Source organism: Elgaria multicarinata, chromosome 2 (assembly GCF_023053635.1).
Source record: "Elgaria multicarinata webbii isolate HBS135686 ecotype San Diego chromosome 2, rElgMul1.1.pri, whole genome shotgun sequence".
NCBI classification, from domain to species: domain Eukaryota; kingdom Metazoa; phylum Chordata; class Lepidosauria; order Squamata; family Anguidae; genus Elgaria; species Elgaria multicarinata.
The window spans coordinates 15,557,469-15,580,942 of NC_086172.1; the positions used below are offsets into that span (position 1 = coordinate 15,557,469).

Below are 23,474 nucleotides of genomic sequence, written 5' to 3' on the forward strand. Positions count from 1 at the left end.
TATTACCAGAATAAGCTTGCACTGTATATTGTAGGTCAGTCCTGAATAAAGAAAGGAGTGGAAATGGACAAGAAATCAAACAGCTGAGACATAAGCAGAAACAAGCTTCGGCTATTGGGCGGTATAAAAATGTAATAAATAAATAAACAAACAAACAAGACAAACTGAACAGGGATGGTGTAGAATTTCAACAGGAAAAGGGGTCATTATCTCGTTTCGATATAATTGCGTAGGAATCATGCTGCATGTGACCTTATTAAGAGAGATTTTTTACGTTGATATTAAGGATAAATTTCATTATACTGATGAGTACATGGAAAGGAGTATATGTCAGATGTTTGAAGAGTGATATTAGTGAAGTCTTTCATTTGGAAGGTAAACTGTATTTTAAAATTTAGTTGCTTTGGATTCCCACTTCTCTCTTCTAACTTTTTAAAGTTGACCTAGCTTGCATGTCATTTGCTTCTGATGTTTTGTTTACCAAGTCTGATAACTGATTGAAAGCTCTACTTTTCAAACTCCCTTTACCTCCCTCCCTCCCTATTTTCTTCAGCCTCCCAGGTGTTCTGCCTCCAATGCTTCACCCTGACTATTACCAAACCAATGTCAGACCTCCCTGCACCCCTCCCCTCAAATATGCTGCAGGAGCAAGTTTTTTAAAAAAACAAACAAACCCACACAATTCAAATTATGAGCTCCCAAACCTTATATTTTAGTGAGCTGGCCTGGGTGGCTTGATGAGATGTTCCTATGGATAATTTCTATGGTTTTGTTAAGATTTCTGTACCATATAAGGACTAGTATTACTCCCCCAGTCTGCACAGCATAATTTTGAAAGCAGAGTTGCTTTACCATTATTTTGCTACTTGAATAAATATGGAGATACAGCACAAAATGTATTCCAATGCATTCCTCTTTATCGGACCTTTGTGAAGGGGCCATTAGAAGCATCCGAGCAAAACAAGGGATGATCAGGGTCTGAAATACATACCTATTTTGGCCAAAGTAAACACTGGACTTTTTACTTGGCCTATAGAATTGTGAAACCCACACTATTGCCGTGTCCCTTGAGTACCAATTCCTAGTTGCAGTTCCAGGAGCTTAGTTAGCTTCTGTGCTGAAGAGTCCAAGTTGCAGCTGGAAATGCCACATGCATGCACTCTCATCCTGGTCCAGTTATTTCCAGAAGATGGAGAGATGACCCTATCTGTAGGATTTTATTTAGTTCTTTCAACTAAGGAGGGACGAACACCAAAATTAGGCTGCTGTATTTCAGACCCTGATCGAGCACAACTGCCTCAAATTTGGGCATGATTGTATTTACCCAGGCCAAGTCCTTCTGTTAAAGTTGTGTTTGCCATATTTCCACATGGCTTCCTGTTTTGGTTTTTTATTATAATTTTGTTCTTAGTTTTTGGTGTGACTTGTATTCTATAACAATAACCTTCTTAGTTCTAATGTCCCTCCTACCCCTCAGCAGTTGACCAAGCTCCACCAGTTGGCTATGCAGCAAACCCCCTTTACTCCCCTTGGACAGACCACCCCTGCTTTCCCTGGTACGTACCCAAATTCCCTTTACAGATTTCCTTCTCTTCTTACCTGCGCAGTTTCTCTCTCTTTCTAAGCTTGGTTGTTTAATGAAAGGAAAAAGGATATGTAACCAAACCTGCCACTATCAATGGGAGACAAGTTAAAAGCAGGCACTAGGGTAATTTTTATTGGCTTGCTCTCTACCTTTCTGAGAAAAGCATGGGTCACACGTCTGCATGCCACAGGTTCATATTGTTTGCTGCAAGACATCCATGTGTCCGAACAATGCTTTGTTGGGGCATGAGCAGAGTAAGTCAGATAAGGGGATTTGAATTCCTCAAAGTTGTCTCTCATGGCTTTGATCACTGTCTGTGCTGTTTCATGTATTCGAAGACATGGGCAGGTTGTTAAAGAATATTCAGAATGTGAAGCTCATGCTTTCATGAGAAATGCTGAGACCAATACATTTCTCTAGTAGATAAGGACTTTCTTTGAGGCATGAAGCAAGACTATAAGGACCTCTAACAGAAACTTAATAAGAACGATTGTTAGTGAAATATTAAGTAAAATTAAGTAAATAACATTAAGTAGAATTTTCCACACAAAAATAGGATGGCAGATAGATTCTATAATCTACATAATGTGTATGTTACCTATATCTTCATTTCATTAGGACAATCACAAAATGCGTGTTCTGCCATTTTGTTCATCATATTTTGAGCTTCCTAGATGAAGTGACATTGCTTATCTCCTTGAAGGCAAAAACCATTAAATCTGTTTCTTCTTTGCTCTTCAGGAGAAAAGCTGCCCTTACATTCCTCCGAAGAAGCTCAAAATCTGATGGGCCAATCATCAGGTAAAAAAAAAAAAAGGCTTTAGGGAAATACACAGGGTATTTTGCATTTATAAATATTTCTGGAATTGGATCCTGACACTGTTATAGCCACATACAAACTGCCTGCTCTGATTATACTTTTGCAAGTGGCTTAAGCTATAATGGTGTACAATAAAGATGACAAGGACAGCTGAAAAGAGAATACTGCACTTCTTAGAACAACTCTGTGATAAAATTCCAGCGATAAAATGCTTCCTTTTTAAAGAACACTTTCCCTGTATCAGAAGTCAAGATTTGGCTCCTTCAGGTTTTCTGTTTTTTGTCTGTCTTTGGAACTGCTGTTCTTTAACTACCAAAATGAGCTATCAGTGGAGTTAGAAGCTTTGTCTAGGATCCGTAAGTCCTGCGGTCAATTCTGTGAACCTACAGGGGCTTTCGGTGTATGTGTATTGAACAGAAAACCTCCATACCACATAGTACACTGCTTTTGAAAATAGAAGATAATTTTCTAAAGGAGTTTGTAATATGGCGTAAGAGAAAAAGTTAAAAAAATATGTTATTAGACATGCTCAAACTATAAAGCACAGCTGTGCAGGGCCGGTTCTCCCATTGGGCACCATGGGGCAACTGCCTCAAACAGCAGGTGCTGGAGAACAACAGTGGCAGCCCCATGGCCATTTTGCCAGTGTTGAGGTAAAATTCACTTGCCAGTCTAATTGGCTTCTGTATGTGGGATGGTGTGGGGGGTAGGGTCAGGCATCTTTTCCTTTGCTACAGGCAGCAGGATATCTTGGCTCAGCCCTTAGCGGTATAAAGCAGGAATTCAGTTACAGGTCTTCTTCTTTAGATATTGTTTTAGGGGATTTCTGCTCAGGTGTCAGCAATGTAAAATTGGCTGCTATTTAGAGGACATATGCATGAGAAAAATTAACCCCAACTTCCTAATTTATGTGCAAGATATTGCTGTTGTTTGTGTGACAGTAATGCAATTAACACAACGTATTTCCAGTTAAAATGTTTCCAGGCAATTACTGTGCCAGTTATAGGCACAACACCCACTGGCCAGTGAGCTGTTGGTAAAAAGAAAAGAAAAGAAAAGAAAAATCAAGGCATGAGGCTTATTTGTACTCCAAGAAGAGCCACAGGTTGGGTTAATCTTCTACAGAAGCTCTGGCCTGGGGGGCCCCAATCCAACCAAATGCCTGCCCAGCCTGCTCAGTTGATTTCTGTCTTAATGTAAACTAAGGTTACCATATTTTGGAAACCAAAAAGGAAGACAGCATGGCCAGCCTTCAAGGAGGTGTGCCCATCCTGACATGACTGGCCCCCAAGGGGGCGTGGTCTTGGTCACATGTTCACAATTAAGACAAACCTGTTCTATGTAATATCTTAATGTTACAATCACTGAAATAAAGAACAAGTGAGACATTCAATGTATCTGAAATTAACTTCACCCACTCCTACTTTTGTAGCTTTTGCTGTACTTTGAGGCTTTTGCTATATTATGTGTGGTACAGTCTCCCACTCCTTCAAATGTCTTTTCTTAATGCAAATCCTTCAGTGGATGACCATTGTCTCACATTTCCTAGTGTGGGCTCTCCCACACTAGAGGCCTTCAGGAGGCAGCTGGACAACCATCTGCCAGGGATGCTTTAGGGTGGATTCCTGCATTGAGCAGGGGGTTGGACTTGATGGCCTTGTAGGCCCCTTCCAACTCTGCTATTCTATGATTTAACACTCTCTCCCCATCACCTTTCACATAGCCATTTTAAGTCAGGATCCATACTCACAGATTCAGCATACTGTTACCACTGAACAAATGAAGCAGAAGCCAAACAAACAAATGAAGATTTTTGCAGAAAAATCTAGTACAACAACCTAGCATTCACAAAGAGTAAAAAAAAAAAACTATTACGCTGCAAACATTAGCCATGGAACAAAATGGACCAAAGGCTTGTTGCAGTCACTTCTCATTAGCACCTTTTAGCTTGTTTCAACTTCCAGTTTAGCAATGAGAAACTATCACAATGCTAGACAAGGATCTTACCCTTCTTTTATCCAAATATTTCTGGAATTTACACTGCCTCAGCGTGCAGAGCACAGAAAACCCAGTCAGGGACCCAAAGAAAACTTCCCAAAGAAAACTCAGAAATAAGTCCCATTGATTTCAATCAAGCTTACTCCCAGATCAATGAATATAGGATTTCAGCCTTAAATGAAGGTGCTTACAGGGCCATTAGTATTTTATTGCTGTTTATGATAAATCTTCACTGTGACAGAATACATGTTTACTTAGAAGTCCCACTGACTGCAATAGCTCCTGCAATCCCAAAATGTTTAAAAAAACATAATTACAAACACATTGACTAAAGATGGGGAAAGTTGTTAGGAGGGGGAGGTTTCTGCAATTGTGTAGCAAGTTGTCAGTCACACACAAGATGAACATAGTTTGCATAATTTGTGCGTCTTCAAGGTGCCACAAGACACTTTGTCGCTTTTGAACACAAAAGAACAAGAGGTGCCTCTACTTCTTCATATCTGTTCTCTAGCAAGTCAAAGCCCCTTTTGTCAAGGAGGACTATGCACCCACCAGAGCCTGGCCTCCTGGATCATGCAACCAGCAGGTGCTGTCCAGAAAGATGCTTTCAGAGCCCAGGAGATCCAGGCACACTCAAACAAGCCAAGCCAGACCATGCTATGCACTCACATATTACCTTGCCCCTTAATCCAGACATTGCTACTCACATCCCTTTTGTGCAGCAAAACCTGGACCAGCTTTGAAGAAGCAACAGGTGAGGTAAGCCTCTGGCACGCCATTGAACAAGTCAGCAGCAAGTGTACCTGCTCACCCCTTGCCAGGACCTTCACTGTCTACGATGGCAAAATGCAGTGTTTGGCAGCTGGGCACCTCTCTCTGCCCAGTCAGGCACCAGCTTACAATGCTATTGTTAAGCAATTTTGGATGCTGGATGTAATCATCTTACAGCCCCTTTATATCTTAAAATGCATCACTTCACTTCCACATTGCGCAGCTGCTACATTTCTGGTGCTACAACAACAACAAGAACAGCAACCCTGATCGATCGATCGATCGATCGATAGATTTCCTCACGTGTGCAGAGTTTCACATATTAAACACACTTAAGCAAGCCATGATGGCAAGGGTGTTCTAGGACTTGTAGGACTTTTTCTGTCTAAACGTGCATAGGATTGTGCCTTTAATTCATTATGTCAGTATGGATACAGGAATCAGATAGGATTTCCTTCTGGTGTATAACACAATTACTTAGGAGTAAGCACCATTTTGTTATAGGAAAGGATAATATATATTTTAAACTAAGATTTTTAAAAAGTATCTGTAACCTAGTACAGAGTTTACCATGGAAAACCTGGCTGGATTACTGTTGTGATTATTTAATTAGGACTGAAATGCAGTTACACATGACAGTAGGAGAGGCACTATATATAATTTAGGAGCACTAATCATTCCTGTACTTATTATTGCCATTAAACATGGTTAAACATCCCACAGTTATCTTGCTATTCTATTTCTACAATGCCTTCATCTGTATCCTTTTGTCCTATCTTTTCTTCACCCTCCCTTCTTTTTCAAACTGAATCCTATGTACATTTACCTCAGAGTAAGTCCTATTGATCTTAGTGGGGCTTACTTCAAAGTAGACAGCCTGTGCTGCAGCTCAGCTTTTAAGGTGACACAAGATACACATATACCATGTTTACCAAAAGACAGCTTGGTGGTTACTCAATCATATTTGCTTGGAAAAGGGGGGTGGATAAAATAAGCAAGGGCAGATAGGAATTGTTTTGGCAAGCGTTCCTCCCCTCCCACTTTTTAGTGAACCTATGCAGGGTTACTCAAAAGTAACCCTCGCAGAGGCAGAGCTCAACGTGGCTCCCTCCCCAAGAAGTATGCTTAGGATTTGGGCAGTATCCAATGTCAATCCTATGTAGAATAGACCCATTGAAATGAATGAGATTTAAGTTAATTACAAGTAATTTAAGTCCCATTCTTTTCAATGGCTCTATTTACATAGGACTAACATTGGATACTACCTGTTGTGGCATAAGGTTCCCCACCACCATCCTACCATTTCTATACAAGGCTTAAACATATTACAACATATAAGCACAGCCTACGAGTTGCTGAACTGCTACAGCACTAGAAAGGGGCATTTGAAGCAGCAGTCTGGCTGGTGCTCCAGAATTGCTTCTTTTGAGCCAATTTGCTCCCAATTCAGAGAAGCTGTTTTAAACCCGGGCCACCCGCCCCTCCAGTGCACCAGCCAGCCGGCCTGGAGGGTGGGGGGTCAACCTAATTTCATTGCGCTCTCTCTCTCTCTCTCTCTCTCTCTCTCTCTCTCTCTCTCTCTCTCTCTCAGCAGGAAGGGGGAGACCCATCCTTCAGGGTTGACAGTCAGGTAGTGCACGGGAAGAGCCAAACTCACCCACAGCACGCAACACCGCCGGTCTTGCACAGACTAGGCCCTATAGCAGAGGCAGAGGGCAAACCCGCAAGCTTTGCTTCAGTCTTCCTGGGATAAGTACCTTCATGTGACTCTTAGGAAATGGAGGAAGGCCCCTGTCCCCTCACTGGCTCTGCCCCCTCACTGCTGCTGCTGCCACCCCCTTGCCCCATGCACCTTCACACTGCACACCTTCACTCCGTGATGGTGCCATTGCTGGTGTCATTACTGGTGCTGCTGCGGTTGCTGGTGCCAGTGCCATTGCTGGTGTCATTACTGCCACCACCAGCCAGGCAGCATTTTCCTCATTGGCGCATGTATGCATGGCCCACTTCTCCCAGGAGTCTCAGACACCTCATCCCAGAAGTCTCACGAGACTTGAGACTCCTCTGGGAGAGGCAAGGAAGCTGACAGCTTGCTTAGTGAGCATACACAGGGTTGAGGCACTGCGGCGGGGAGACAGGAGGCACGGTGCACTTGGTTTCTCTGGTGAAATCAACCCCTGCCCCAATAAAGGGTGATTTTGCCAGGTGAAACTGGGCATTTCCAGAAATTTGGTCACCCTATGTAAACCAAGATGATGTAAATCATCTTGTACAAGGAGATAATCTCTGGGGGAAAGTGACCACGTCATACTTGAGTTCTTGATTTTAAAGTATGCAAAAGCTGAATGTAGCCATACACGTACTCTGGGTTTTAGGAAAGCTTATCAGAACTATGATAAGTAGGGTCCCATGGCAAGTGACCCTAACGAGAAAAGGAGTGGGAGTTTTTTAAAAAGGAAATCTTAAAGGCACAATTACAAACAATTCCAACAAGGAAAAAAGATAGAACTGTTGTTGTTTAAATGGATACTGTTGTTTTATACTGTTGTTTTTATATTTTTGATGGTTTTAAATTTCGTATAGTTTTTTAATGTTCACTGTTTTTAACTTTTTAAACCGCCCAGAGAGCTTCAGCTATGGGGTGGTATATAAATTTAATAAAGAAATAAAATAAATAAATAGAAAACTAAAGAAGCCAATGTGGCTCCACAAAAAGCTTAGAGATGACCTGAAAACAAAAAAGGATACATATAGGAAGTGGAAGGAAGGCCAGGCTACAAAAGAAGAGTACAGACAAGAGTACAGAAGGCTAAAGCTCAGAATGAGCTGGGTTTAGCGAGGGATGCTAAAAGCAACCCCAAAAAAAACCTTCTTCAGGTATGTGCATAGTAAAAGACAAGAGGAAAGAAATGGTGGTTCAACTACTCGAGGAGGATGGAAAATTGATAACAGATGACAAAGAAGATGCTCAATTCCTACTTGGGCTCAGTCTTCTCCTGAAAAGGGGAGTATGACTCCCCCCTGTCAAAAATGAAGTACAAGCTGCAGCTTCAGATTGATAAACAAATGGTCAAGGAACACCTAATTTCTTTGAATGGGTTCAAATCTCCTGTGCCTGATGAACTTCATCCTAGAGTTATAAAGGAACTGGCACAAGAACTTTCAGAATCACTGTCTATTATCTTTGCGAAATCATGGAAGATGGGTGAAGTGCCAGATGACAGGAGGAGAGGTCATGTCCCTATCTTCAAAAAGGAGGAACCTGGGAACTACAATCCAGTCAGTCTGACATCCATCCCTGGGAAATTTTTGGAGCAGATTATAAAGAAATCAATGTGTAAGCATCTTGAAAATAATGCAGAGATTACTAGAAGCCAACTTGAAATGCACTACATCAGGGGTGGGCAACGTTTTTGCCCCCGGGGGCTGCACGTGGCAGTGGGCTGCATGCCAACAGTGAGTGTAGGCAAAGCCAGTCGTGGGTCAGACCTGGCATCCCCTTCCTCTTCTATCCTACACACACAAAGACACACCCTGACTGCCACTGCCTCACATCCTCACAGACCTCCCCCTTACCTCTCCCCATGGGGAGTTTGTTCTTCATCAGGGTCATGGGCAGGTAAGAGTTGGACCTCCCCTTCTCTGATGGCTCCTCTTTTCTGGTGTTCATATCCCTGCTCGGGGAGAAGAAGGCAGGTGGCTGCTCTAGCCCACCTAACTTCATGGTTTCTCTCTCAAGAATAATTTCCTTGACAAACTACAGAGCATAGAAAGCTTGCTGAATTCTATGGTTTCACCCTCAAGAATGTCACCAAGTATGGTGAACTTGAGCAACAAAAGTGTCCGCTTTTGGCCCCAGAGGTAAAGAGGGAGATGTGAAGAGGGGAAATAAGGGTGCCACAAGGAAGACCCACACACACCAAGGGCTGCATGGGCATAAATACTCATCCGTTATGATTAGTGAGTTGCGTCAGTTGGTCACAAATCTGTTCTCATTAGATCTACAGTTTGTGTCAAATCATTACAGATATGGAATAAAAAGCAGGATATAATGCTATGAAAGCAGCGTATGGAATCCAGATTGTGCCTTAGCATTATCAGTGCACTTCAATACCACTATAAAAGCAGTAGTGTAGATCTAGCCTCTGTCTTGGAGTCGGTCCACTGGATGCAAAACACATTGAGTGGAATAAAAACAGCTGCTTGTATTTTCTGCCAATTCTTGTAAAAGAGGCTGTGCAGAAGAGTTTCACACACTGATATCATAGAAAGGTTTAGACCATTTTTTGTGCTTCCACTTGTTCAACATGGTGAGATTCTTTTGGCTTTTATAAAAAATAATGCCTAAGTTTTATTTTGGCCATGTATTGTTTGATATGATGTCATATATCTAATAAGGGTGGGTTTGGGTATTTTTTAGAAAACATTACATAAATTAATAAGAGCATATCAGTATGTTTTTTAGTCATAGCTTTCAACCCTGAAACCCATGCTTTTCAACAAACTCCTGCAAGAAATGTGTACATTTATTAAAAAGTGGTTATAGAACTACGATTCTGATATCTATGTGATTGGAGAAAACAAAGAGATTCAGGAAAATAAAATAAATGTGATATTCTTTAATTTACTGGATAAAGCCATGACAGCTCTAATTCTCCTTTCCATGTTTTCTGATTTGTATTACTTGAATGTGAATGTCAAGACTAAAACATTCATTGTATTGTGGACTTAGTACCTGTAGTAACTTGTATGTTGGGGGGGTGGGGCAAAGTAGCCAACCTCTTGCTCATAGATTTCAATATGACAGTAAGTTCTCTCTCTCTCTCTCTCTCTCTCTCTCTCTCTCTCTCTCTCTCTCTCTCACACACACACACACACACACACACACACACACGTACGTAGGTACGTACAGAGCACATGCCTCCAGAGTAATTTCATAGTAAAACTCTGTCCTTTATTAGACCTTCTGTCAAGATTTCATCCCTCCTTGTCTTTGGCATCAATACACTGTGCAGAGAGTAGCAGAGTGGGTACCAATTTGTCTACTTTTAGCAATAAAAATGGCTGGAGACTCAGAATAAAATATGTTGATGTTGGCTTTACCACATTGGTTTCTATGGAGAACACTCCATCATGGCCTGAACATATTTGCACCCCAAGGAGCCACAAGGTCATGGCTAATGGGCGTAAACCAGATGGGCTTTATTTTGGCTAAATTCAAAAAAAGCAACGCTTTGAGCACTGAAAAATGGAAACATAGTGCAGTTGTCAAGGAATGTTCCTATTTCTGATTTCAAAGGGAGGCAAAGTGAGATGAGGATACTATTACTCATGGAATTTGTTAATAATCGTATCAGAACCAACTGGACAAGGTCACTGGAGTGTAATGACCACTGGTTCCTAGAACTCTAGCTTAGTAGTACTAGTGTTTTCCTTGTTATTTTACCAAAACATGTTCCTTCCTTACCCTCTGGCCCTGGTGTAGTCTGAGAAATTCACAAGGTCTGCTATTTTGGTGAAACACCAGACAGTGTTCTGCATTTTCTGTTCAAGCTATAACCATTTTCCCTTGCATATGTCCAGGTTTGGATGCCAGTCCCCCGGCCAGTACTCATGAACTCACCATTCCCAATGATGTGAGTATCGCATGTCAATGCTCTCTGTGTCATCTTATAAACATTAGTCTACTCGGCTACTCAGCTTTAGAAAATCCCATTCATTAACTCCAGACCTACCATTTCATTGTATTTTGTCACAGTATAGTTACTAAACTGCAAGGAACAAAACAAAGAGAGGAGAGGAGGGGTTGTCTTGCTACTTTTCTTTAGCAACTCGTACTTTTGGAATTTGCCTGATTGGCATTGCTAGGGAATGACACTATTTTCCATCCTTCTGAAGAGCACCTGCATGAAGAGTTTGCAACTTGTTAGCAAGTTCTGCCTCAGCAATTTGTCTTATGGGATGAGAGAGAAATTGGTTGATTATTTTTTATTATATTTTTTGCCCATTCCAATCCTGATCTCTCTACTGAGTGATAATTTAAATCAGGGCAATTTGTTGTGAACTGAGCTGAGCTATTATTATTTTTAAAAAAAGGCTTACTTGTGGTGGGAGAGGATGAGGACAATGGAAAGGATCTTTTCCTTGGTTCAGTTTGTTATGATGATGGTCTCCTATTATAACAAGAAACTGTACTTTATTAATGTTAATTTTATTTATTTATTTATTTATTGAATTTATATCCCAACCCCTCATCATATGTGATCTTGGGGCGGGTCACACCAACCAAATAAAAACAGATACAATTTAAAAACAGAACATCGAACAACAATTACCCAAAGGAGGGGGGAGCCTGTAATTAGCACTGAAAGATATATGATGTAGGAGCCAACTAGAGCTTGGAGGGCAGAGAATTCCCAGAGTGGGGTGCTTCTGCCAAAAAGGCCCTCCAATGAATTGTAGATATTTTTTACCTCTTCCAATGATGGCATAATCAGAAGGGCTTCCCTAGCTACTTGCAAAGCCCAGGCAAGGCTTTATGGGATAAGACATTCATTTACCCAGGTCCCAAGGTTTAAGGCCTTGTATGTTCATCTTCAATATTACTTTAAATTCAAGCCAGTGACTAATAGGCAGCAAATAATAATAATAATAATAATAATAATAATAATAATAATAATTTGTTTCTTACCTGCCTCTCTATTTTGATCGAGGTGAGGAACAACAGTAAATATAAAATGCATAAAATTGAATTAAAACATAATATACATTGTTAAAACATCCTAAAAACATTCTAAAAACATCCTAAAATTCCACTGGATAAGCCTGCCAGAAGAGATCAGTCTTTATAGTTTTCTTAAATGCTAATAAACTGTTAAGTTGATGAGGCTCCTCCAGTAGACCCTTCCACGGTCTGGGAGCAGCAGAAGAGAAGGTCCTCTGGGACTGGCTGGAGTAGATTCTTCCCAGAGGACCTCAGTGTGCGGGGCGGGAGAAGGCGATCCCACAGGTAGCCTGGACCCAAACCATGTAGGGCTTTAAAGGTGATAACCAACACTTTATACTTCACCTGGAAATGCATTGCAAATGCATTTCTTTAAGGACCAGTGTGACAGACACACCCAGAAACACTCTGTGCCACTTGCACTCTGAAGGGCAACCCTACGTAGAGTGAGTTCCAGTCATCTAAACTGGAGGTTACCAGCACATGGATAACTGGGCCTCAGGCTCAAACATTTTAGATTATAATCCTATCTCTGCCACAAAGCAGATAAAAAGTGAGGAACTCCCCCCACATTTTCCAAAGCAGTCTCAACAACTAATAAAAAAAGGGACAGAACAAATATAACACTTCATTTCAAACTATATATGCAGGAACATTATATCTCATGCTGTTTAAAATTGTTTATATATTTATTTAAGATGATTTAGGATCAAAAAAATGAAAATTCTCTGCTAGTCTATTCCAACTATGCAACCATATAAATTTTTGTAATCAAAAATTTCCCCATGTAAAAGTGTGCTTTCATTTTAATAAAATTGTGAGGATTTTTTCTCAATAAATTGTATGGGTATGGAAAATAAATACATCCTTTAAGCAAAATGAAGTCATGATTTTGTATCTGCCTGATGGGCAAAATCAATTCTCTAATGTTCATTGTAGTGTGGCTTTTTTTCTTTTCTTTTAGAAACAGAGCATTGTAGTAATAGAATAGTAGAGTCAAAAGGGGCCTATAAGGCCATCAAGGTAGTGAATTATACCTCTTTTCTGTTTCGATATCTAACAGCCAAGACCAATCATTCCCTAGACCACCTCCTTTAACTTCCTGTTTTGAGCATTCCGAATCTTCTTTGTACTCATTCTGTTAAAATTCTTGATTTAAGCCAAAATGTACCCTTCAATATTGGTTGCATCAAAATACATATATGGTTTTGTGTAATTTGCTTAGCACCAAAAAATAATTCTCCCTGATTCAGCACGCAGATTTCAACAAGAACACAGAAGCTCAGAAAAGTTCAGCTTCTTGAATGTAGGTGACCAAAACAAAATTCACATGAGATCTTATCAATGCCCTGGTTCATTTATTCTGCAGGGCAACCAGTAAATGGCTGGTGGAAGAACAATGCAAGCCCCTTTCCCACATAGGTACTATCTAGTGGGACCCAGAACCTTCACACAATTGCTTAGCCATGTTTGTGTGTGTTTCTCTTCCTACACTGTTACTCCGCTATGCAGATTAAATGAATAACACTACATTAATTGAGCCTTGGGTCCTTGCTAGACCTACCTTAAAATCCGGGCATGTGGAGGGGCCAGCCCGTGCTAGAAGTAGCGCAGGCTGTCGCTCCTATCCACACGTTGATGCGACGGGGTAAAGGAAAGCCCTGTCGCATCAGCCATTTTGTTTTATATCTTAAAGAGGCCATGTGCACAGGAGTGCACCAACGAAAAAGGTAGGTTGTTGTTTTTTTAAAAAAGGGTTCCCCACTCCCCCGCCCCGATTTTCCCCCCCCATCCCAATTTCCCCCCCTGGCCACGATCCCCACCCACCCACGTTCTCCGATCCCCCCATCTCCATTTCGCCCCCCCCATCTCCCCACCCTGCCCTGATGGCCGCAGTGCTCCTGTGGAGCACTGCACGCCGTCCACCGCTTTCTCCGGCTACTCGCGAGTAAATGCAGTAGCCAGAAAAAGCGGCGGAACGGGCTACACTCCCGTAGTCTCAGGCTCAGCCCGAGACCGAGGGAAATACCAGGCCACAAACGGTGCCAGTTATCCCAGGCCAAGGGAGGGTTACCCCTGCCTGAGCCCAGGATCCCCTGTGCGTCATCTGGACACACAGGGGCCAGCCCAGGGCTTGCACCAGGCTACCCCGTCATCTAGCAAGGCCCTTGGTCTCAAAGAATGTAAGCACTGAGGCACTGTTTTCTACAATTACAGAAATACTTTTTTGTTCCTACTGAAAATGTTTCACCTAATAATCATAATTTAGAATTAGGGAGCATTTAATTGGTGCTCATAGTTCTCCTGCTACATACAAGCATAGTCACTTCAAGATAATGTTTGTTATCTTGATAATGTTTTCTAAAACAGACAACTCCGCAAAAGGTGATTAAATCACGTGGTTGGTGAGGAAAAGATGATGCCCATGGCACCTTAAAATGCTTGTTTCCTGATGTACCCATTCAACATTCTCCCAGAGTTGCATATCCATGAGCACATCAACCAGAGCTGTGGGCTGCATCTCAATGACCCAACCATGTGGGTGGAGCTGATGGTGTGAGCTTTTCCATATAATTGACACCCCATCAGGAAGAGGTGCACTGATTTCATGGCAAAGACCAACACAATCAGCTCTGCCCATGTTACTGGGTCATTCAGATGTTTTCCCCACCATGTAGGATCTGCTCCAACTTAGTGGCCCATACAACTGTGAGACCATTGAAAGGGCACCTCCACAATGCATAATGAAGACATGGAACCCAGGAATCCTGACTTGAGAGTTACATTTAACTGCCCATGCAAATGATGTTTCAGCTTGGCATGTCTCCCTAAATTTAGAGGCAACGTTATTATATTCAGTGAGACAAATTCTTCTCTTTTTTTTCTTTTTTTGAAAATCAAAGCAAATTCTCATGATTTGCATTGTCTTTTTTCAACCTTGGTTTATCTTCTGCCTCTTATCCTCTACAACAGTTCCTCTTCTGCACCTGTAATCTAGTCTTACTCCCTGGCCCATTAGGAATGATCTGCCTCCGACCCTGCAACACATAATCCTGGAGGATACCTGCTACGTTCAAGGCTTCTTTTTTTCTGTGCCATTTTTCCAGAAAGGCTTGTGTTGCATTGTATGTCCTGATTATAGATCCTATTATCACATCCTCCAACAGTTATTAGATTAAAATCGGGGCACTTGTGATTACGGATACCACCCCCTATTCTCACACTGAGGATAACTGGTCTGAATTCCACCGCTAACCCCAGATAACACATGGCTGAAGACGCTACTGTATATTGTATTCATTTCCTCTGTAATAAGATGTCTTCCAATAGCTTCTGAAGCAGGGGTCTTGATAAGCCATAACAGTTTCCCTTAAAATAAAAATACTTAATGGAATGATTCATCTAACAATGGATCTACTTGTACTTACAGGATATTTCATAGAATCATAGAACAGTAGAGTTGGAAGGGGCCTATAAGGCCACCAAGTCCACCCCACTGCTCAATGCAGGAATCCATGTTAAAGCATACTTGAAAAATGGCTGTCCAGCTGCATCTTGAAAGCCTCTAGGTTGGGAGAGCCCACAACCTCCCTAGGTAATTGGTTCCATTGTCATACTGCTCTAATAGTCAGGAAGTTTTTTCTGATGTCCAGCCGGAATCTGGCTTCCTGTACCTTCAGCCCATAATTCCATGTCCTGCACTCTGGGAGGATGAAGAAGAGACCCTGGCCCTCCTCTGCATGACAACCTTTCAAGTATTTGAAGAGTGCTAAGATGTCTTCTCCACAGTCTTCACTTCTCAAGGCTAAACATGCCCAGTTCTTTCCTTCTCTCCTCATAGGGCTTTGTTTCCAGATCCCTGATCATCCTCAATGCCCTCCTTTAAACCCCCCTCCACATCTTGTCTGTATCCTTCTTGAAGTGTGGTGCCCAGAATTGGACGCAATCCCCAAGATGAGGCCTAACCAGTGCTGAATAGAGGTGAACCAGTACCTCACACGATTTGGAAGCTATACTTCTATTAATGTAGCCCAAAATAGCAGTTGCTTTGTTTGCAGCCACATCCACTGTTGGCTCATATTCAGCTTGTGATCTACAACAATTCCAAGTTCCTTCTCGTTTGTAGTATTGCTGAGCCAAGTACTCCCCATCTTGTAACTGTGCCTTTGGTTTCTCTTTCCAGGTGTAGAACTTGGCATTTATCCCTATTAAATTTCATTCTGTTATTTTCAGCCCAGCTCTCCAGCTTATCAAGATCACTTTGATGTTTGCTTCTGTCTTCCAGAGTATTAGCTATCCCACCCAATTTTGTGTCATCTGCAAATTTGATAAGCGTTCCCAGTACCTCCTCATCCAAATCATTAATAAAAATGTTGAAGAGCACTGAGCCCAGGACTGAGCCCTGCAGTACCCCTCTCGTTGCCTCCCCCCAGTTTCAGAAGGTGCCATTGGGAAGGTACCATTGATAAGCACTCTTTGAGTCTGATACTGTAGCCAACAATTAAGTGGATCCTCCTAATATTTGTTCCATCTGTCCCACTTCTAGCTAGTTTGCTAATGAGGTTGTCACGGGGCACTTTGTCAAAAGCTTTTCCGAAGTCAAGATATATTATGTCCACAACATTGTCATGGTCCACAAGGGAGGTTACCCGATCCAAAAATGAGATCAGATTAGCCTGGCAGGATTTGTTCTTGACAAATCGATGTTGGCTTCTAGCAATCGTTTCAATTTTAGTATATATGCTGCTGAAGCAAAGCACTCAGCAGGAGCTTCCATTTACTACCTTATAGGCAATTATTGGGGGAGGAAGCATCTCCATATGCCCCCCCACAGGGAAAAAAACCATGGACAATGAACTACTAGGGACTGTTGCTAGGAAACACACGTAGTTAAATAGGGACAGTTGGAACATTTGTTATTGCTCTTAACACTCAGATTGGGTCAAAATTAAGGTCTGCTTGGCATCAACTTTGAAATTCACTCTTTAGGCTTCCTTAATTGTTCTCCCAACTGGAAAAGGTAACATAAAATACACGTCTGAAAGAATTTTATAGGTAAACACTGTATAAGAAAGTTCTATAGGTAGCTTTGCATCCGGTATTAGATTAGCATTTTGAGTACGCTACAGCTTCATGAAAAAGGGTTATTGTAGAACTGGAAAAAGTGCAGAAAAGGGCAAATGAACAAAGGACAGGAACAACACCCCAAGGAGAAAAGGTTACAACATCTGGAACTGTTTAGTGTATAGAAAAGATGATTGAGGGGGGATTTGATAGAGGTTTACATAGTGTAGAGAAAGTGGATAGGGAAACATTTTATTCCATCTCATAATAGTAGAACCTGTAGGAGATTCAGAACAGATAAAAGGAAGTTCTACTTCACACCGAGCATAGTTAAAATATGGAATCCGCTACCACAAGATGTGGTGATGGCCACCAATTTAGATGGCTTTAAAAGGCAATTGAATGAATTCCTGGAGGAGAAGGCTATCAAGTCCTGATGGCTATGTGCTACCTCCAGTATCAAAGGAAGTAAGCCTATTTATACTAGCTGCCTGGGAACATGACTGGGAGGATCTTATTTCACTCATGTCCTACTTATGGCTTTCCCACAGGCAGTTGGCTGGTCAAGAGTGGAGGCTGGTGGCTCTGATTTTGGTGGGGCTGTGAATCCATTCTAGGTTTCAGTCAGAATCAGCCAGAATTCTAAAAGGAACTATCCAAGGTGCTGAACCCTATCCCCAAAATAGGTTCCACTACTTGCATAGCACCTTTAGAGTTCTGAGTGGTTTTAACTAAAACCCAGAATGGACTCACAGCCCAACAAAAAAAAGAGCTACCAGCCTCCACCATTAGCCTGTGTGTAAATAGAATGCTGGACGAGATGTACACTCAGGCCACAGCTAGACCTAAGGTTTATCCTGGGATCATCCAGGGTTCGCCCCTGCCTGAGCACTGGATCCCCTGTGTGTCACCTAGATGAACAGGTTTGACCCCTGGACGATCCAGGGATAAACCTTAGGTCTAGCTACGGCCTTAGTCTGATCCAGCATGGCTCTTATGTTCATGTTTCTGCAATTGTAGAAACATTGTCTTTGTTTAATAAAATGATACATTAGCTCCCACTTCAATGGCTTGAAAATTAAAATAGCATGACATTAGTCAGAAATGAGTGGATAGTGTCGAATGAGGTATGTGAGTTGGGAAACTCCTGTCCTGGAAGTTTTAAAAGCTTCAAATTTATAAATTCATAAGCTGGGGAGCAAACTGCTCCCTCTTCATCTTTTTTTGCCGCGGCCCCCTCCCCCCCCCCAGCAGTGAGGTGCCAGCAATGAGAGTGCGGCTGTTGGGAGGGTCTGGGTGGGGGGCAAAAATGCCCCCTGGCCCCCTGTCTGAGGTGATTTTGTGTGTGTATGAATAAATCTTATACCAATAGTTGGCATCGGTTCCTCCAGAAGGGAGACCTGCGATTTACATTTGTTTCATTTTTTATTATTATTCCATCCTTTCTCCAAAAACCTCCAATGAGTCCCTATTTTATCTTTGGCCATAGCTAGATGGGGCTTTATCCCAGGGTGATCCCTGGGATCGCCCCTGTGCATCCACACGATGCACAGGGGATCCCAGGATCAGGGAGGGATTATCCCTCCCTTGCCTTGGGATCTCACCCTCCACTTTAGGCCTGGTTTTTCCACTGTCCCAGGCTGAGCCCGAGACCGCAGAACATGTGGCCGGATGCCGTGGGTTGACCCGGCTCCGCACGATTCCTCGCGAGGAGCCATGAGCCATGCATGGGGTGCAGTGCTCCTCAGGAGCAGGAGTGCTGCGCCCATCGGGGGTAGGGTGGGGAGAGTGGGGAAAGTAATTTAAATTTTAAAAACCACTTATCATATGCGCACGAGTGTTTGTGCGCTGCTGGCCCTTTAAGCTTTTTTTAAAAAAAATGGCAGGCACGACGCCTCTCCTTCTGAGGTTGTCGCGCGTCGCGTGTAAACAGAGGAGGGATCTCGCGTTAAACGCAAGGCAAGATCTTCCCTCCTCTGTTGCAGGCTAACAGGTACATCTAGCTAAGGCCTTTGTAACTCAGAGAGAATAAACAGTTGTCTAATCTGCCCTATGATTAAACTGAATGAAAGTTATCATCAGCTATAAACCAGGGATATGTCAGTCAGCCAAGTAGGGGCCAGTTACTGCATCTTTCTCAAATTATTTCTGATGGGTAAAAATCCTGTTTATCATATTTTAATTAACATCTCTATACTTTGGTCCTACCTATATTTTGAGGTCGGCTCCTTTTGTTCAACAGGGTTGCTGATTTGACAGAGCATTTCGCTTGGATTTGTTTGGCTATTCATGAGATTTTGCCTTGGTGTTTGGTTCATAGAATCATAGAATAGCAGAGTTGGAAGGGGCCTACAAGGCCATCGAGTCCAACCCCCTGCTCAATGCAGGAATCCACCCTAAAGCATCCCTGACAGATGGTTGTCCAGCTGCCTCTTGAAGGCCTCTAGTGTGGGAGAGCCCACAACCTCCCTAGGTAACTGATTCCATTGTCGTACTGCTCTAACAGTCAGGAAGTTTTTCCTGATGTCCAGCCGGAATTTGGCTTCCTTTAACTTGAGCCCGTTATTCCGTGTCCTGCACTCTGGGAGGATCGAGAAGAGATCCTGGCCCTCCTCTGTGTGACAACCTTTTAAGTATTTGAAGAGTGCTCTCATGTCTCCCCTCAATCTTCTCTTCTCCAGGCTAAACATGCCAAGTTCTTTCAGTCTCTCTTCATAGGGCTTTGTTTCCAGACCCCTGATCATCCTGGTTGCCCTCCTCTAGGGTGACCATATGGGGAAGCAGCTTTCTGAGTCCTGCAGAAAGTACGCTATTCCCCTGCCACCTTAAAGAACCCGATTGAAGTGGAGGAGGGGAAAGGATTTCATTCTGCACCACCACCATCCACTCCAATTGGGGCCTTTTCTATAATGTCCACGAATGACCCACTTTCCCCTTTAAGACCTCAATTGGAACTTGGGGTGGAGGAATGATGTGCCTCAAGAAAGCATGTCATTCCCTCCTGCCATGCTAATGGCAGCCTTAAAGGGGAAGGTGTGTCATTCCAGGACATTATTGAAAATTATAGAAAATCCCCCCTGACACCATGAAAAGAACAAAAACCAGGATAAATCCAGGGAAATCCTGACAGTTGGTCACCCTACCTCCTCTGAACACGCTTCCTCTTTTCTGTGTGTTTTTCACACTTCACACATTCAATCATAACTGTACAAAAGTAGTTTTATGTTCACCGTAGTTTACTGGCAAGGCTTTGTTGTATTGAAGACCAGTGATGTGGGTTTGCTGGAAAATTTTGAATTGGAAAAGTTTCTGGGGATTTTTCCAATGCAAATTTGGTTAATTTGTAGAAACTTTCCAGTTTGCATTGGAAAATGTTCTGATGCCCTAGAGCAGGTCTGGACAACTTATAGCCCTCAAGGAGTTTTAACCTACAACTCACATCTTTCCTCACCGTTTGACACTGCTGGCTAGAGCTGATAGGAGCAGTAGGCCAAAAACTTCTGGAGGGCCTCAAGTTGCCCACCCCTGTACTACGGAGATCAAATTTAGCATGTTTATTTTATTTATATGTAGTAAACAAATAAAAAAAGCAACCCCATTAAAAATGTCCTAATACACCACCCTTTTTTTGTCCCAATACACCTGAAATATTTGGGGGCGGGGCGGAATTAAAGCACACTTTATGGGATTTAAATGTTATATTATGAACAAATATTTGTTGGCATACTTGTATTTTTTTAAAACAACAACAACAGTATTTCCCTTATATTATTTAAATTTAAGAAGAAGAAAAACCCAAAGGGACTGAAAAGTGTTTATTATTACATTTAGATGCCCCCTTTTTTCCTCTTGTAAGGAACCCAAGATGGCTTCCTCTCCATTTGCCTAACTTCAGTTAGGCTAAGAGTCAGTAATTAGCCCAAAGTCACTCAGTGAGCTTCATGGCTGAGTGGGGACTAGAACCCAGATCTCCTAAACCCCAGTGCAATACTCTGTCTACTATACAACATTGACTCTCAATATTAATTTAAATTTGTCACAGTTAATTTTAGCAACCCAAAAAGCTGTGCATGATATTCTGACAACCACTCATCTATTTCAACACCTTCAGTTTCATTGCTACTATTTATTCATCCCATTGGTCATATATGTATTCTCTCACATACTTGCTAAGGATAATCACTGGAAAAACAGGAATTGAAACTTTGAAGCTGCCAAGCTGATCTAATTTTGTATTTGTATTTGTTATCTATTGATTTTTACTAATGAACTTAAGAAACGGAAAATTTTCCATGGTTAAATAAAGCCCTATAACACTGTTGAAGTCCTACTGTTGATTGTAGCTTAATGGGAGAAGCTAATGAGTGATTGGGCATGAAGAATCAATTACCTTCTCATCCCTACTTATGACCACCTGTCCAGTTCTGCTCCATACCATGCACCTAAGGGAAGAAAAGAAGGGGGCACGTGGTCTACTATGCCATGCACTGGCCTGACAAATCACAGGGCTTCCTGTCCCTCTCCCTTCCCTGGTGCCCAGCTCAAAGTGGAAGACCTGCCTCCATTCTTAATTGTGAACTGCCCAGAGAGCCTTGGCTATTGGGCAGAATAAAAATGTAATAAATAAATAAATAATAAAAATAAATTCTGAGCACATATTGGAGGAGAGAAAGGGCTGGTGTCTCAGGCAAGTCACAATGACAGAACATTGGAAGAGGGCTATGAGGAAGCTCCAGTTCTCCAGCACACAGCTCTCCTGAATGCAGGCTCTGAGATGGAAGGGGAGGAGGCAGAGAGCCCTTTTGGCTTTCATCCAAGGCACTGCCACTGCCACCATCTTGTAATACATGGACAACAGGGCATAGAACTGCCTGCATTTGTGGTGTTCACTGAGGAGTGGGACATCCACAGACTCGCTGCCTCACAAACCTTGTCCAGGTACTGCAACTGTTGCCGCAAAGTCCAGGATGCCGGCGCCTCGAGTCTCCTCAGCCATTTAAATAACCATGCCCAGAGCTACATCCATTTCCAGCATGACAGGACACGCTTGGCTTTTATGAATATGATAGGCCTGGTGACTCTGTTTTATAAACTTAATAGTAGATTGTTTTCACAAGGTAAAACCGGGATGAGATAACTTAGGTAAAAGCATAATTCAGCAGGAGACAGGTGTAATAAAGCTCCCCTAAGTATTAAAAAAATTCCAGAGTAGTAAAGTAAAATTAACCAGAAACAGTTGCTCTGAGAAATATCTGTCACATTTACTGCTCACAGCCTTTAACCACAGAGGCACTGTAAGTAATTCTACCCCATCCCATGCCTTTTTTCTAGCTAATAGGCTGCATAATCGGACGCCAAGGGACCAAAATCAATGAAATTAGACAGATGTCTGGAGCACAGATCAAAATCGCCAATGCCACAGAAGGTTCATCAGAACGTCAAATAACCATCACAGGAACCCCAGCTAACATCAGCCTTGCTCAGTACCTCATCAATGCCAGGTGAGATGTCTTAATTACGGCCCCATTCATACCTTTCCCATCACATTTTCATAACCAGGAAACAGCATAGCCAGTTAGTCTACAATATGAACATCTCAGGACCATCACCTGTTCACATGGAACAACAACCCATTGGGCTGTTGGGGCCATGAGGGAGCAAGTGAGCAATGCTGCCTCCTCTCATCCACTTGCTGGCTACAGTTTGCATCTTGTTTAAAAAGCAGGAGTTCTTTGTTTAAACCCAGAAATTTTGGGTTTGCACAACACACTGAAAAATCCGGGAGCAAGGCGTTCCTGGATTATGTTCTAAACTTCAAAATTGGACAACAAGGGGCCAAAATCTAATTGGATGTCTAATTAACCCATGGTTGCTCCTTCCATGTGAACTGGGTCTATATGACAATTTCCATGCAGGAAGTGAATTCATCCAAAACTGTGAATGCAATGGATAGGGACATCGACATTAATCTGGAGGGAATCTACACGTCGTACTGAAGGCGCCTGTGTGCTCTCCGACCTGGGTGGCTCTTACCCCGGCAGCAGGAGGCCGGCGGGGAGGCGGCGGCGGCAAGGACGCGGCCGGTTCCCCAGTCGCCTCCTCCTCCGCCTCTTCCTCTGTCTCTTCTTTCTCCGTCTACACCATCGTTTTGAGGGCGCACTGCAGGCGCACACAGGCGCCATCAGTACGACGTGTAGATTCCCTCCTGGTCCCATTATTCTATTATTTTAGCTGAAGCAACATCTAATTGTTATCTTAAAAGCTCCTTTGGCTACACTAACGTCTCTTTTTTAAACTGATTTAAAGAGATGTTGAATTTAGTTGGTAATATTATATTCCTGTACTGATGGTTTTCATCTGAAAAACTGGAATGGATTTGAATTTCCTGCATATTTTTAAATAAAAATAGGCACTCCTCTGAAAGAGAGCACATAAGGTGATAAGAGGTAAAAGTAAAGAGAAACAGGCTATCATTCTGTCTTAATAAAAGAACAGGGTCAGCAAAATATTTT

At 42.4% G+C, this 23,474-nt stretch overlaps 1 protein-coding gene across 13 annotated transcripts in view; it reads left to right on the plus strand.

Annotated features, from left to right (window-relative positions):
- The window catches only part of PCBP3 (poly(rC) binding protein 3), a 64,058-nt gene that overhangs the window by 39,529 nt on the left and 1,055 nt on the right, over positions 1-23,474 (plus strand). For 4 of the 13 annotated variants that reach the window (XM_063118548.1, XM_063118545.1, XM_063118547.1 and 1 more), the window contains 4 exons: positions 1,481-1,556; positions 2,327-2,386; positions 10,758-10,810; positions 22,294-22,463. In XM_063118548.1, the coding sequence (XP_062974618.1) occupies positions 1,481-1,556; positions 2,327-2,386; positions 10,758-10,810; positions 22,294-22,463 (359 nt within the window). Of the gene's footprint in view, positions 1-1,477; positions 1,561-2,326; positions 2,387-3,662; positions 3,666-7,315; positions 7,339-10,757; positions 10,811-22,293; positions 22,464-23,474 lie in introns of all 13 variants that reach the window. The other 9 variants (XM_063118544.1, XM_063118546.1, XM_063118550.1 and 6 more) reach the window with 5 other exon arrangements.